Consider the following 14,794-nt stretch of genomic DNA (forward strand, 5'->3'; position numbering starts at 1 on the left):
CAAACACTGACTTCTAAAGAAATACTGATTAGAGGGCGGAGCCCACTGGAGGCACAGGAATGTCTCTGTGTCTCTCTGGTTACAGTTGTTCCTTCTTAGGTTGTATACTCCAAGAGTTAAGAAGAAGAGTTATATATGACCTGGGAATAGAGATAACTGGGAGCCTCTATTATGAGTCCTCAAACTCAGGAGCAAACCACTATGAGCTGCTCACTCCAGGTTCACAGGCAGTATACCTGGGTGGGACAAAATGGACTTGGGGATGAGAATCGGGGCACAGCCGATATATTAAAGTGAATAAGTCCTGAGGTCAAAATTTTGACTAGGAAAAGCAAACTGAAAAGAGATATTTGTGAGAAATTTTAAAATACACAAAAGAGCTCCATGTACTATTTAAACCTATATGTGTTTTTATTACACATGTTTTGAAAGGATATATACCACCTCAAGTATGGTGGTTACCTTTGAGAGGTGATGGAGAGACATGAGATTAAGTAGATGTCTTAAGGAGGCCTCAAGTGTATCTTAACTCTAAAAAAAAATATCTGAATCAGACATGGCAAAATATTTACATTTGTTACACCTCAGGGTGGAAGAGGGAGTCAGTTTTATTAGCTCCTGTTCCTTTCCTACCTTTTAAATCTTTTCCTAATTCAAATAGTTAAAAAGATCAACGTATTATCCTCAAGGCTATAATTCTCCTTATAGAATATGTCTCTGAAAAAATAAAGTTCTATCTTATGGTTCAGAACATAATAAAAATTAATTTGATAATAGTATTAAGTGATGAATTCCCTCAGAAATTGTGACTGATCAAATGCTTAAGGGAAAGTGGGGTTACATGCTGCTTTGTTTTCGTGCAAGGTCTACCCTGAAGAGATGGGGAGGAGGAAGATGCAGGAGGTGGCATGCTCTCTTTTCTACTTGCCTGTAGGCCTGATCTGCCCAAGGGAGAGAGAGGAAAGTTAAAATCTAAATGGATCATTTTCATAAGGGATGCTCTGGGGCCTAAAACACCCCTAGTGCTGCTCTGGAACCAGAAGTCTGGAGAACGACACTCTATTTGTTCCAGAATGGAATACAGAATCTCTCTAGGGAGATTCAGGAGGATGAGGTCTTAGTATGAGCAACAGTGTTGATGATGCACCATCATTAGGAGAGGCAAGAACAAGGCCCTTTTATAAAGAGATTGGGACAGAAAATATCACAAACCTTTCCAGGGGAAAACATGGTGGATGAAAGAATACAGAATCTTTACATTTCGAATGGGGGTTCAGAGTTCAATTTAGCCATAATATTCCAGTGACTTTATAATAGTCAAGCTGGAAAAACCTGGAACTTCAACTTAGTTCAATTTGATTTTATTTACTATAACTGACATCTATTTTTCTTACTTCAGTCACAGTTTTTCTAGATCTGAGCCTTAAAATAATCTTTCTCCATGCTCTGTTCCTAAGTGCATGTAATATTGATTTAGGGTTCGGTCAATTGCTACTGTTCTATAACCAATATACCTTTGCTCTCCACATTGTTGCTCTTTTTCCTGTTTTGGTTTTTATCCTGGTTTGTTTTTTAAAATGTTACGACAGAAAAACAAAAGTTTATAAAACAATAATCTATCTTGCCAGAACCTAAGATGTTAGTTTAACTATGAATTCTTCTAACACTTTAATAGGGTCTGAAAAATTAAATACCCCAAAAGTATAACAGGTAGAAAGACTCTCACACTATTTCAAATATGATGCTGATTCTGCTTCCTACTAATTAGGACAAAACACAGCACTGGTTTTGTGATTCACATATTATATATTAACAGAGTTTCTGACATAGGATTATATAAATAGAAGCTCCTTTATACTTCCTGAATTACATCCAAAAAATTTAGACACCACTTTATGTTATTTATCAGAAATCCTGGAATACTTTTAATAGCTTGTGTCCTGAAAGGGTGATCAAAGTTGGAAATAAACTTTTAAATTCTTGCTATACTTTTGCATGCAGAGTGCATTCTAGGCCACAAAATGATGACATTCCAGGAGCAATGAAATCAAAGTATGCATGTAAAAGTCAAGGTCACCTCATTCTAGTGTTGTCTGAGATCCTAAACCAGAGGTAAGAAAGATCTGGACTATATCCTCCTGAGAGACTTCAGAAGTGAAGTTTCAGAGCACAGGGTGAGTCAGTAAAATGAAAGAGAAGTTGTGCTAAAGATGCAAATAGGACTGCTGACAACTATGATAGCGAAATCCAAGGTGAACTAGAGGCAGTGGAAATGAATGCCAACCAACTCCATTGCCTCCAGGTAACTGTCTAAAAGATCCATGCCCAGCTTTAAACACTCCAGTGGTTCTGTTTTACAGAGGGGACTATAAAACCTTTATCAAGATACACATATCTGACACCTGCCTACAATTCCTACTGTCTCTCTGTCTCTTCACCTATTCCTACATGTATTCAAATTTTGCAGTTAGACTGAATTACTCGTATGTCTGCTACGATGACATGAGGACATAGCATATTATACCAACATGTCCATAATAAATTTATTCTCTTACACTGAAATGTACTTCTTTCTCTTTGGTCCAGATGTATTCCTCCCCAATCTTCAATATCCAGTTTAGAATAGATTGCCACTGTGAAGCATTCCTTAATCTCAAACACCCCAAAGTTGTCAGTTCTATACAATTTTATGGCATCTAATTATGCATACATTATGACAGTACGTAGAACACTGTATTGAGATTGTTTGACATTTCTGCATGTCAGTGTTTCACAGAGGAGTCATTTTTAGGCATATATCTCTTCTTCATTCTTTGCATGTTAAGCCCTTTATCATGTTTCTGGCCCAGATAATTTATCAGCTGGGAGAAGGATGAGAAGTGAAAGAATGGGATGTAGGGGAGAACTCGTTTGCCATCAAGTATTCAGGGACAAAATGAACAGTATTACATTTCACGTATTAACTCTCTCTCTGCCCATTATTTCATATTAGTTCAGTAATTTTATTACAGAGTTTTAGGAGCCATTAACCAAGTTATTAGGGAGTATTCTAGGTTTGGTCTCTAGGGACATTTTAGAAAGCTGAGCTCAGAATCCTTTCAGGACTGGCTGAATAGAAGCATCACCACTAAGCATGGAGAAAAATTCATTATTGTATCCCTGACTAGTTCACCATGGCCAAACTAGCATATCTGCATGCATGGTGGTGCAGTTAACCAACATACTCTGAGTGGTGGTGCAGTTAACCAACATACTCTGAGTGCATTCCTTCTATGAACTTTATTACTGGGGACAGAGAAAACAGATAAGGCCCCTGTTCTTGAGGAAGAAGCAATCTAATAAGTGTTTATATAAAATAGAAAAATGAGAATGAGAACTTTTGAAAAAAATCTAGAAAGAGAATAAAATATCAGGACTGGGATAGAATTTGGGCCAATTCCAATGCAAGAATTATTAGACTCCCCCCTTCCCACATTACACATAGTTATTAGGCCTTCACTTTAACAGCTAGAGTGAGGTAAAGAATTAGGTATTATCAGAGTAACTGGAGCCAGAAAGTGTTAATTTAGGGAGAAATTGTGGGGGCAATTCCAATATCACCCTATGGCAGGAAAGTATTGATACTGTTTTGATAGGTAATGCATATCCTTCCCAAAATGGTTTTGGGACACTGCTAAGGGATTTTATTCAAGTGGTCCCCAATTTGATGCTAGGTAAGAGGTGAAGAGAATATAAAGGAGAGTATAATCTAAACCACTTGGGGCCCAAATTTCCCTGAAGGAAGGTCTGGCTGCCATTAAGGCTCTGGGTATACCTTGACAGGTCAGCACAGCCATAAAGCATCATCAGTGAGTGAGGAGATTGTTTTTCAAGTCATACTCACCGTATAAGTAGGAGCTAATGCAAACTGAAGCTGTGATGCACTTGTTGCTCTGGTACCTCTCAAAGATATTGGAGGACAAACCACAGAAGCTATCCATTGTTTTATATTGGTTCAGTAGTTTTAGTAAACAACTTTATGATCACGAAGTTAGAGAATGCTCTAGGGATCCCCCTTCCCCCGAACAGGAATCTTTTAAAATCCTCAGATCAGAATCTTTATAGGGCTGTTTGGGTTGTTACCTACTGGGCAGGAAGTAAATAATCAAATGGATCTATCAGTCTATGTCATGGATAGTGGCTACTTCATCTCTATATGTAATGTATAGACCTATATACTTCCACTAGATAAAAGTTTTCCTATAAGGTACAAGAGTGGTCAGAATCTTGGTGATGTAATTAGCTAGGATTTCCTGAATCATCAAGACCTTTCACTTGTCACCCTGATTTTGCATGCTCACTCTAATCATGGTTGACTTTCACCACCATTAGATATACAGCTTCTTCTGAGATTCTGAGATTAATGTTTGAATCTCTGAACTTAAATGAAATGAAATTTTCCCTAATGATAATTTTTTCTTTCCTTTGATATGTACTAGCGATGTCAGTTTTTTCTTTCTTTTTTCTTCCCTTTGAATTATGTACTAGCTTTTTCTCATTTCTTTGTACAATTCTCCAGTCTGTCCTCTACTCCAACTGCCCTCTCCAATCACCTTGAGCGAATCTTAGTCTTTCTTTCCCCACTACCTAGTTCTGCTATTTTCCTGTCCTCTCCTGGTCACATACTACATAATTATTTTGACTCAATGAATCTTTTGTATTCTGGAAGCCAATTTAAAAGGAAATAGGCACATTGTGCTAGAAGTACAACTCTATTAAACTCGTGTTGTGGGATCTGTCCACACATCCCATTGTTCTGATTATGCTGGTCATTACCCTTATTACCTGTCCCATCTTTATATGTTTACAAATATGCATGTTTGGTAGTTGGCCTCTGAGTGGGCCTTAATGATCCCTCCACTCTTGGTGTTAGCGCCTTGTGTGATCCCCTCACTTCAAATGTGGGCTGGAACCAGTGACTTTCTTCTAATCGACAAAATATATAGCAAAGGGAACGGGAAGTCACATCGGAGATTAGGTTACCAAAAAAATGCTGGCTTCCATCTTATTTGCCCTTTTTCTTCTCTGTGATGAAAGATTTATGGAAAAGCCTATGTGGCAAGTAACAGGTCTCTCGTCAACAGTCAGTAAGGAATTGAAGTCCTAAATCCAACAACAAACAAGGAACTGAGGCCTTCCAACTAGCACATGAGTGAGCTTGAAAGCAAATCTTTCACCAATTGATTCTTGAGATGACCACAGACCTAGCCAATACCTTGACTGTATCCTTGCGAGAGATCTTGAGGCAGTGGTACTCAGCTAAGCTGTGCCCAGCTTTCTGACCCATAGAAACTATGAGACAATAAATGTTTATAATATGAATCCACTAATCTTTGAGGTGATTTATTACATAGCAATAGATAACTTATAGCCTATGCTAGTCAAAAGTAGAAATAACAATAAAAATAGTTAGCAGGATATAAAAATTTCTGCTCAGTTGCAGCAACTATGATTAGTCTATGTTTCTCATGTATTAGGTCAAGGCAGAAGTGTAACTGAATCTTGATATTTCATTCTGTATAGGTTAACCCATGTGAACCTCAGTTACTCCATTATAAAGCAGGGATAGTGATAGAAGCCCTTCAGGTTTTACATAAAATTTAGAAATAACATATTCAACAATTTTTTTTTACAACTTTATATATAAACATAGGTGATAATTTAGCCACTGGGAATAAAGTAACAAAACAAATATGATCTTGCCTTCATGGCTCAATAAATTAGAATGTATGTTAAGATTCTTACTTACTATTGCGCCTGGCATAGAAAAGATTCACAGTAAATGGTTCTTGTAATTGTCTTCACACGATGACCCTCTATGTCTACTCATCCACACACCCTTTTCAGTGCTTGTATTGGGCAAAATAATCCGGTCTCCTTTGGCTAGAACTCAGAGGTACAACTACATGATTCACCACCAAAAAGTAGGCCTTGTGGGAGTGAAGTAGATTGAAAATAGCATACAAATTAGTGCTGAAATTTCTGAAAATGGAGAAGTTGGTACAATTTATCTTGAAAACAGAGTATCCCTGCTTTTAGGCCCTTCTCTCTCCTTGGCAAGACCATAGCACCCTTTAGTGGCTTTGCCTTTTTAATAGTGAATTTTCTAAGAAATCTGTCATTGGGACAAGATTTTATAAACTTACTCTTAGAATTTTCATGTTTATCTTGATCGTCAAGGAGGTCTGTTTTAAACATTGTATTCTAATATTACGTCACCAGATCCATGGGGAAAGATAATCTTTAAAAGAGACTTGCCATACATAAATAAATAAAATCTAGATTCCCTAACTCAAATAAAGCACTTTTTCTAAAACACCTCCCAGCTTAATCTAATATTCTTATGAAACTACTTTCATTTTATGTCAAACTTATACTATTTTACTGTATATTAATTGATTTATTGAATTTGAATTTTGAGTATCCTCAAATGTTTTTTGAAATGTGGTTGAGGTAGTGTAGAAATAATACTTAAATACTTCCTCTAAGTGTAAATTGTACTCTGTCTACACCTATGATATACTAGCTTTTACAGCACTTTCTTTTGATAATTCTTAATCAAGTTAGAAGATGTTAAGCACTGGAAGCCAGGATCAGGGACAAAAGAAGCCCAGAAACTTAATCTGTTCCTTACTTCCTGGTGAATACTGGTCTACTCTTTTTACCTCTCCAGACAATAGTCAGAATCAACATGGCTAGTTCCAATTCTTTCATCCATGTGTATTCTTGGACTTTTGTTTTGTCAGAGTCAGTCATCTGTTCCCTCTGTGGGAGTTCCTAAAGGCTTCCATTTTCATAAATTCATGTTTGGAAAATTATAATGTACATTTCAAACATCAAAATCAAATTCAAGATCCAGAAGGCCATACATAACCCATGAGCTGAATTGTTTGATGGAAGATGAAAAAGCACTGCCTAGAAGAGGGGAAAAATCCTCTAAATTCCATTCACAATAACTACCCTAAGAGAATCAGGAAACATCCATCTGTGCTTGTCTAGACACAATTTTTTTTTTTCCTAGGGAAATAAAATGCTGGCTTGGGAAGTTTTCTTATATTTTAAAATAAGCATTTCAAAAATAATCACAAAAGGCTTATAAGCTAAGAAGAAAGGATGGCACATTGAATTCTGAAACTTAAGGAAGAAATAAAGAGTTGAACAAGATGCCTTATTTAGCTTACAGTGTTTGTGCAAACCGAGCTTGATAAATATAAATTTGGCATCTGTGAGACTTAAAGGATTAAGACATAGAAAATAATTGCTAAGACTTTACTGCACATAACTTAAAAGACTCTGATCTTGATCATTAAATATGTAATTTTTAAAAAAGATACAACCCCCAAAATAAGGTATTATATTGTCAGCTATACTATGTTTTTCATTTATATTAAATATTTTTAAGCTTCAATTCTCATCAAGGCTGGAGGAAATAAAGAGGCGGTCTTAAATATCAAGGGATTAGAATTTAATTAGGAAGCAACACACACATACACACACATACACACACACACACACACACACTAGTTGGCAGTAATGGTAGGTGCTTAATGAGTGCAACAATTAATAAGAGTAATGGGGGCACAGAGGAGTGGAATTGGCTGGTGTGGTTAGAGAGGAGTCTTCATGGACAAGGGAAAACCACCTGTCCAGATGGTCCAGTGGCTTTATATAGAGGATTCATGGGCAACAACTCTCCATATTAAGTGTAGTCACCAGGAAGCCAGGAAACACTGACATGTATATTCCAAGATTAATAATGTTGATCATCCTTTGACGACAAAACGTCAGGCAATAAATGAGAAGTTGAGGCCCAGAAGCATTAACTAATTTGTGTAAGGTCACAGTTAATTGGTACAGGTCAAGGAACTGAATTTTTCTGATTTGTAACCTGGATTCATTCTACTATATTGCAGTGATGTGATAATACATCTCATTACTATTTCTTCCTATTTGCTGATCCTCTTATATTTTCTAGGCAAACTATATAGAAATGTAAAAAATTTCTTATTTTTATGAAAACTTTACATTACAGGTGCATGAAAGTAAAAATTATACCATCCCTACTAAGTGAAAGAAGCTAATATGGAAAGGCTACCTACTGTGTGATTCCAACTATATAAGATTCTAGAAATGGCAAAACTATGGAGACAGTAAAACGATCAGTAGTTGCCAGGGAGTTGGAAGGGGAAGCAGAATATTTTTAGGGCAGTGAAAAATACACTGCATGATACCATGATAGACAGATGTCATTATACATAAGTCCAAACCTACAGACTACACAATACCAAGAGTTAACTGTAAATAAACTCTGGACTTTAGGTGATTATCATGTGTCAATGTACGATCATCTATTATAACAAATTTCCAACTCTGGTAGGAAATACTGATAATGGAGAACACTAGGCATATGTATAGTCAAGGGGTGTATGGGAAATATCTATCTTCCCTTCTATTTTGCTGTGAGCATTAAATTGCTCTAAAAAATAGTCTTATTTAAAAAAATTATACCATCTGTTTGGCCCACGTGTTCTCTAAAATAATGAAAAATTGATCTCTGCATATAAAGTACTTAATAACATAGAATCTTATTAAAAATACTTAAAAAAATTTTTTTTGTCCCTTCTGAAGCAGGAAATGCTGGCAGAATCTCAAAGATCTCTCAACCTGATCACGTTCACATTGCAAGAAACCTGCATTAGCTACGAAATTTCCAAAAATGACATTTCAACATAATCTGTTCAATGAAGAATGAGCTACGTTCTATATATCTAACGATGATATTACTGAATGTACTTTCTCCCTTCTCAATCTTCTGCAGTAACCTGACTTTGTAAATGAGATATCTGAAGATAGGTCTGGTCAAGCATGCACTTACTACCAAGCTGTTGACAATTTGTTAAAATTCAGGTTTTATTGAAGAGACCATCATATATATAAATATGTAATGGAGCTGATGTAGATCGAATTTATTGTGTTTTCATCAGCCTAGATTAGTTTTATATAAAAAAATAAAATCAGTAATTTTTTATATAATGCTGCCTAGCATTTTAGCATACAAATAATCCACAAAATTATTTTCTCAGATTTAACTCAGCCTTCACGTGAACAGAAAAAGCATTCCTCAACAAAACATGGTATCTACTGAGGAAGCGAAATAATTCATGGAAAACAAACTGTAGAATGTTTTGTCACTCTTCGGATCTTTCTTAGTTTCTAGCCGCTTAGCCAAGGCAATCAGGTGGTAAAGTGGGAATTCATCTACAGAGACCCACCCTTGCATCATTTACATGTCTAAACAGGGGCTGGCCTGTGCTTACAAACCCTGTTAGCAGCAAAGTCTGGTCTAGTCAAGACTTTACTATATACTCTGCCCCTTTCTAGATTTTTCTTTGTAATGTATTTTTATTCCACTTGGTTTGCCATACTTATGACCACAACACCTTGGTTCCATTTTGCCTTGTTTAAACTTGCCCCTATTTGGGTATATTTCCTTCTCTCAGGGTGGCTATTTTCAATGGGGTTACCCTCTTCCGAGGACATATGGCAATGTCTAGAGACACTTTTGATTGTCACAACTTGGGGAGGGGGCGGGAGGAGGTTCTACAAGCATCTAGTGGGTTGAGGCCAGGGATGATGATAAGCATCCTGTAATGCACAGGACAGCTCCCCTCCCCCAACAAAGACTTAGTCAGGCTAAACTGTCAACAGTAGAGAGGTTGAGCACTTCTGCTTGAGGGTCTTGGATCTAACAACTCAGATATAAAACTAAGCAAAAGCTGGTAGGTCATAAGAAGGCAAAAGAAAACATGACATCTTGTTTTCCATGTCCTGGGTTCCTTTTCTTTTTCCTCATCCTTCTTCTTGGTACCTTCCCCTCTTTGCACAATGCCCTGTGTTCTCTCCCCAAAATAAAACATACTCTCAGAACAAAGTTTGACAGGCTCATATAGAAAAGTGACTGATTCAGTGTGGCTCTGAGATTTTTTTATTTTAAATCAGGAACAAAACATTGGCCCAAAGGTGGAAACTTGAGCATTAGTGACATGCATAGGATTATTCTGAGAACATAGGTCTTCTAATCACAGCCATAGACTGACAAGAGGACTAACTCACATCAGGAAAAAAACATATACATATATGTATGTATGTGTGTGTGTATATAAATATATTTGTAAATATATAAATATATATAATATATATAAATATATAAAAATATATATAAATATATATAAAAAATACAAACTGATCCAAACTCTGCACAACCATAACCACAGAACTGATCCTCCTCAAACTCCATGTGTCTAGCACATTCCCCAACAATTCTAAGTAGCAGCTGGTGAGTAAAAACCTAACATTTTTCTTTCATTTCTTTGACAACCTCTCTAGTTACTCATAAAGAAACAATACTGTTCCTGTTTAGAAACGAGAAGAACAATTGGAGACAGAAGCAAAAGAATCCATGTACCTTGTATATTCTAGTTCTTAGACTATTAACATTGCTTTTCCTTGACACATATTCCTGTATTGACTACTATAGTCATATATAAACTGCCTATTTCAATGTCTTATACCTGGTTACTTTCCTAGTTATCGTCAATAGATCCTGAAAAATAGGATAAATCTAAATCTTTTGCTCATCTTATCTGTTCAATTAAGAATGGGATATAGACATCAAAATCAGGAAGGTGCCTTTAGTTAAGTCCCCAGAGTATCCAATCACTGTAAGTAAGGTCTAGGATGAGAATTTTAAAAGCTCCGACAATCAACAAATAAGAAAAAAAATCGTCATTAGTAACAGCAACCCAGAATGGATTGTTCTGTTCCATTATTTTCTTTTGCAGTTAAAAAATTCAACCAGAAAATATATACATTTCAAGACTTTGTGAAAATTATGTTAAGATATTTCAACCAAATAAGCACAGTGTTAAGCAGATTTGACCCAACAGGCACTGCTTTCTGAACATTAAAGCATCCCTAGATATGATACGAAAAAACTCCAAAATACCTCTTGAACAATGCCCGCATTCTTTGTGTGCACAAAATCACAAGTACATTTGCAATATGCTCTGTATCTTTCATCTGCTACAATTATCATTCCAACCAGTCATAAGCAGGCATGTGCCGAGAGTCTGTCTCCATGTTTTCTACCCTTCTGATACTCTTACTAGTGTCAGACCCAAGGGAGTGCTGCTATGTGTCAGATATACCAGGGGTCCCCAATCCCTGGCAGAAGACCAGTACCGGTCCACGGCCTGTTAGGAACCAGGCCACACAGCAGGAGGTGAGCAGCCAGCAAGCCAGTGAAGCTTCATCTGTATTTGCAGCCGCTCCCCAGAGCTAGCATCACCACCTCAGCTCCACCTCAGATCATCAGGCATTAGATTCTCATAGGAGCACCAGTCCCTGGGGCCAAAAAAGTTGGGGACCGCTGAGATAAACCATGTGAAGCTGAGACTTTGTAACAGATAGAGCTAATGGGCTAGGAACTGAGAGCTACAGGAATCTGAGAGGGTCCCTCTCAAGGGTGGAAAAAAAGTCCTTAAATTAGAAAGTTAAATGCTTGTTTCTTAATTCTTCCAAGTGAAGAAAAAAATACTCTATGGCTTTCTGTGTTGCTCAACTGAATGCAAAGGGCAAATCTATTTGAAAGAAAACAGTACTGAATTTCAGCTAATTAAAATGCAAATATATCTTATCATTATCTTTATTGTTATTAGTTCTAATTCTAAATCTGTGAGCATTCTCAAGAGCAACAATCTCTGGATATGCTCTTTATTTTGTGATATTGCACTATTCCCTTTCTGCTTATATTTTAGAAGAAGCAGCCAATGTCTCTGTTTATCTCTTTTTCCTTGGTATTCCAGACTAATACAAATCTACAAGTCTTTGTAAATAACCTTTTCCCTGTAGAAGGAAACACGTTTCTAACATGCAGAACTTGGAACACTGCTATATCCGACCTTTTAGAGACACATTCATTTTTGAAAAGCTTAGTGGGTTCCAAAGTCCATGGGCAGACTGGAGAATGCCCCCAGTGGGGTTTGAGGACAGGCTCTTCTGTGCATACATAGGACCCAATTTATTACTTCTTCACAACCCCATGCAAGATACAGTTAATTTCTCTTTGTCTTCTGTCCTTCCCTGAGCTTATTTCATCCCTCCGGCCCCCTATATATACAAATTCACAAGGCATGAGGGACTTTAGAAAGGATCTGAAGCCGAGAGACACTAGTCAAGAGCAGAAAATAACTACTGAAAATAAGCCAGTCTTTGACACAACTATTCAAGCTATGAGTTGTTCTGCTAACTCAGTGGAAGTAAGTCTTTTTTCCATGCCAATGCAGCAGAGAGCTATGATAGGCTCCCATCAGTAACTGTGTCTTAACACAGCAGGGATTCCCCAGTGGGCAGCCACAGTTCCCTAGAGGAGGACATGTAAGGCTTTCATAGAGAGGCAGAACATATGTTGAACATCTAACCCTTTGCCAGTAGCTACCACCTCCTTTCCTTGAATGCTTCATATCTGGGCACTATCCAGAGCTTTTATGCTTGCCGCTGGTTGTCCATTATCCTTCCTCAAGGGCCTGTCTTCTAAAGAAATAGATGAAATCGTTTTCAAGTTCAAGTTTCCAAGTTCCAATCACCTCTCCACTATTCAAGCCTTGCAATCCGTATCTGTCTCTTAACTGATTCAAACCTCCATGTTTGCATTTGTAACTGGAGAGGATTTTTTTTTATTATTATTATTTAACTACTTCATAAGGTCCTTGCTAGACTCAAATGAGACTATATATGAAATATAAAGTAATATATACATGCAAAGCCATAAAATCACTATTCTGCTAAAGTTATACAAATTCAAACTCAAGAAACAGAGAGCACCCCTTCCCATGCTTATGTGTAATTTAGATGCAAGGTCTATAGAAAACAATGAAACAGATGTATTCAAACGTGGAAATTAAGCATGATGTTGACCTTTTGGTCCATTCTAATTTCCATGTTACCTGTCTCAGAGAGGAGTTTTGTAGCTTCTAGCACCTTCTCAGTGTAAACACCAGCTTCGTAGTTCTCCATCTCAGCATTGATGATGTGTATGACTCGAGCTGCCCGGCCCCTGATGGCACCCGCGGTCCGGTCCAGAGTGTCCACATCCCCCTCTTGGAGGGCTATCACACACTTGTTCACGTCCTCTAAGATGTGATTTTCTGTGAAGAGGACACGTACACATTTATATGATTTTACATCACTCATTCATTTAGTAACCAATTTAAGATTCATCAACTATTACAAACTATCATGTTGCACACATCTATATATGCCTAATAACACAAGTGATAGTTAGAGGACCTAGTTCATAATTACAACAGTGGTTCTCAAATGTGAGTAACAACCAGAAGAATGGCAGAATCATAGACTATCGGGCAGGGTTTTTGATTCAGTAGGTCTGGGGTAGAGCCCAAGAAACTGCATTTCTACCAAGTTCCCAAGTGACGCTAATGTTGCTGGTTTGGGGACCATACTATAAGGACCACTGACTTAACGAATATCTCTTTCTCTGTTTCAATGTTCGAGATCTACTGCATGAAAAGATCTTTTGAGTGGCTGTGGCAGCCAATATGAACTCAAATTGCCAACCAAGAACACTTCTGGACATGACCAGAGTTTTTTCTAGACATGACCAGCTTTGGGTGACTGTTTGGTCATGGTTTTCATTAAGGAACACTTAAGGAAAACCATGGAATGAATACTCATCACCCACACCATCTTCTAATGTCATGTCATGCACAAGGTATATGCAATGGAAAATTGATCAGGTAAATATGATATCAGAGGTCTCCACAATTAAAATGCAATCCAGTCATGTGGCTGGTTTCCTCAGATTAGAGTCAAGGTCAGTGATCACCCTCCAGCCATTGCTCAAAGTAGAATCCAAGCAGGCAGAATGAGAGGTTTCACTCTCTACTAGCATAGAGAAAACACACAATCTGGTCCCTTACAGTTCTGCGAGTATGAAATTTTGTATTTCCCATATCCAATCCGAGATCTGTAATTATTTTCCTTGCACATTCTTTAGAAACAAAATACGAAGGAAATTTTTAAAAAGTTTAGAACTCCGAAGAAAGAAAAGAACTTAAACTGAAAACACATGCACACACCATAAATAAATAGAATAAGTTCGGAATATTCTTAAATAATCTGGTAACCTTTTAAAAGTTATAACCACTAAATTCATAAATAGCCAATAAAGGATTCAAATAAATGTTTACCACTTTAAGAAGTTTCTAGGATTAGTTCTGATTTTAAAATTCCCAAAGGAGGAGAGATGGGAAGGTACACAGCAAATCCACCATGGGTCTCTTCTATTGTTCTTATAGGACACTAGGTAGGGAATATTTGTTCTTATAGGACACTAGGTAGAAAATTGCAAAGTATAACTTACTTTTCATCAAGGAACATCCTTTTTAACCTCATATAATATGATTTCCTCATTCAACATTACAAATTTCTGATTTCTATATTCTCCAGTTTTTTAATTTCAGTAGAAATTAGAATCGAAAAATAAATGAAATTTTTAAATATTAACATTCTGATATCTTAAAATCACAAGAAAAAAGTAATACTTTCTGAATGCTGATATTTTCCTGAGTAAAAAAGAAAAACAAATGAGAAAATTTAGAAGTTTTCATTTTGATTATGGAACAGCTGAAAACTACCCTTTTATGAGATCTTGGATTGTTTCATGAAAACTAACCTA

At 36.9% G+C, this 14,794-nt stretch overlaps 1 protein-coding gene across 6 annotated transcripts in view; it reads right to left on the reverse strand.

Annotated features, from left to right (window-relative positions):
- CTNNA2 (catenin alpha 2) overlaps window positions 1-14,794 on the reverse strand; it is a 1,043,800-nt gene that overhangs the window by 80,108 nt on the left and 948,898 nt on the right. For all 6 annotated transcript variants that reach the window (XM_011358075.1, XM_011358074.1, XM_011358073.1 and 3 more), the window contains one exon: window positions 13,044-13,244. In XM_011358075.1, the coding sequence (XP_011356377.1) occupies window positions 13,044-13,244 (201 nt within the window). The remainder of the gene's footprint in view (window positions 1-13,043; window positions 13,245-14,794) is intronic.

Source organism: Pteropus vampyrus, unplaced genomic scaffold (genome assembly GCF_000151845.1).
Source record: "Pteropus vampyrus isolate Shadow unplaced genomic scaffold, Pvam_2.0 Scaffold37, whole genome shotgun sequence".
NCBI lineage: Eukaryota > Metazoa > Chordata > Mammalia > Chiroptera > Pteropodidae > Pteropus > Pteropus vampyrus.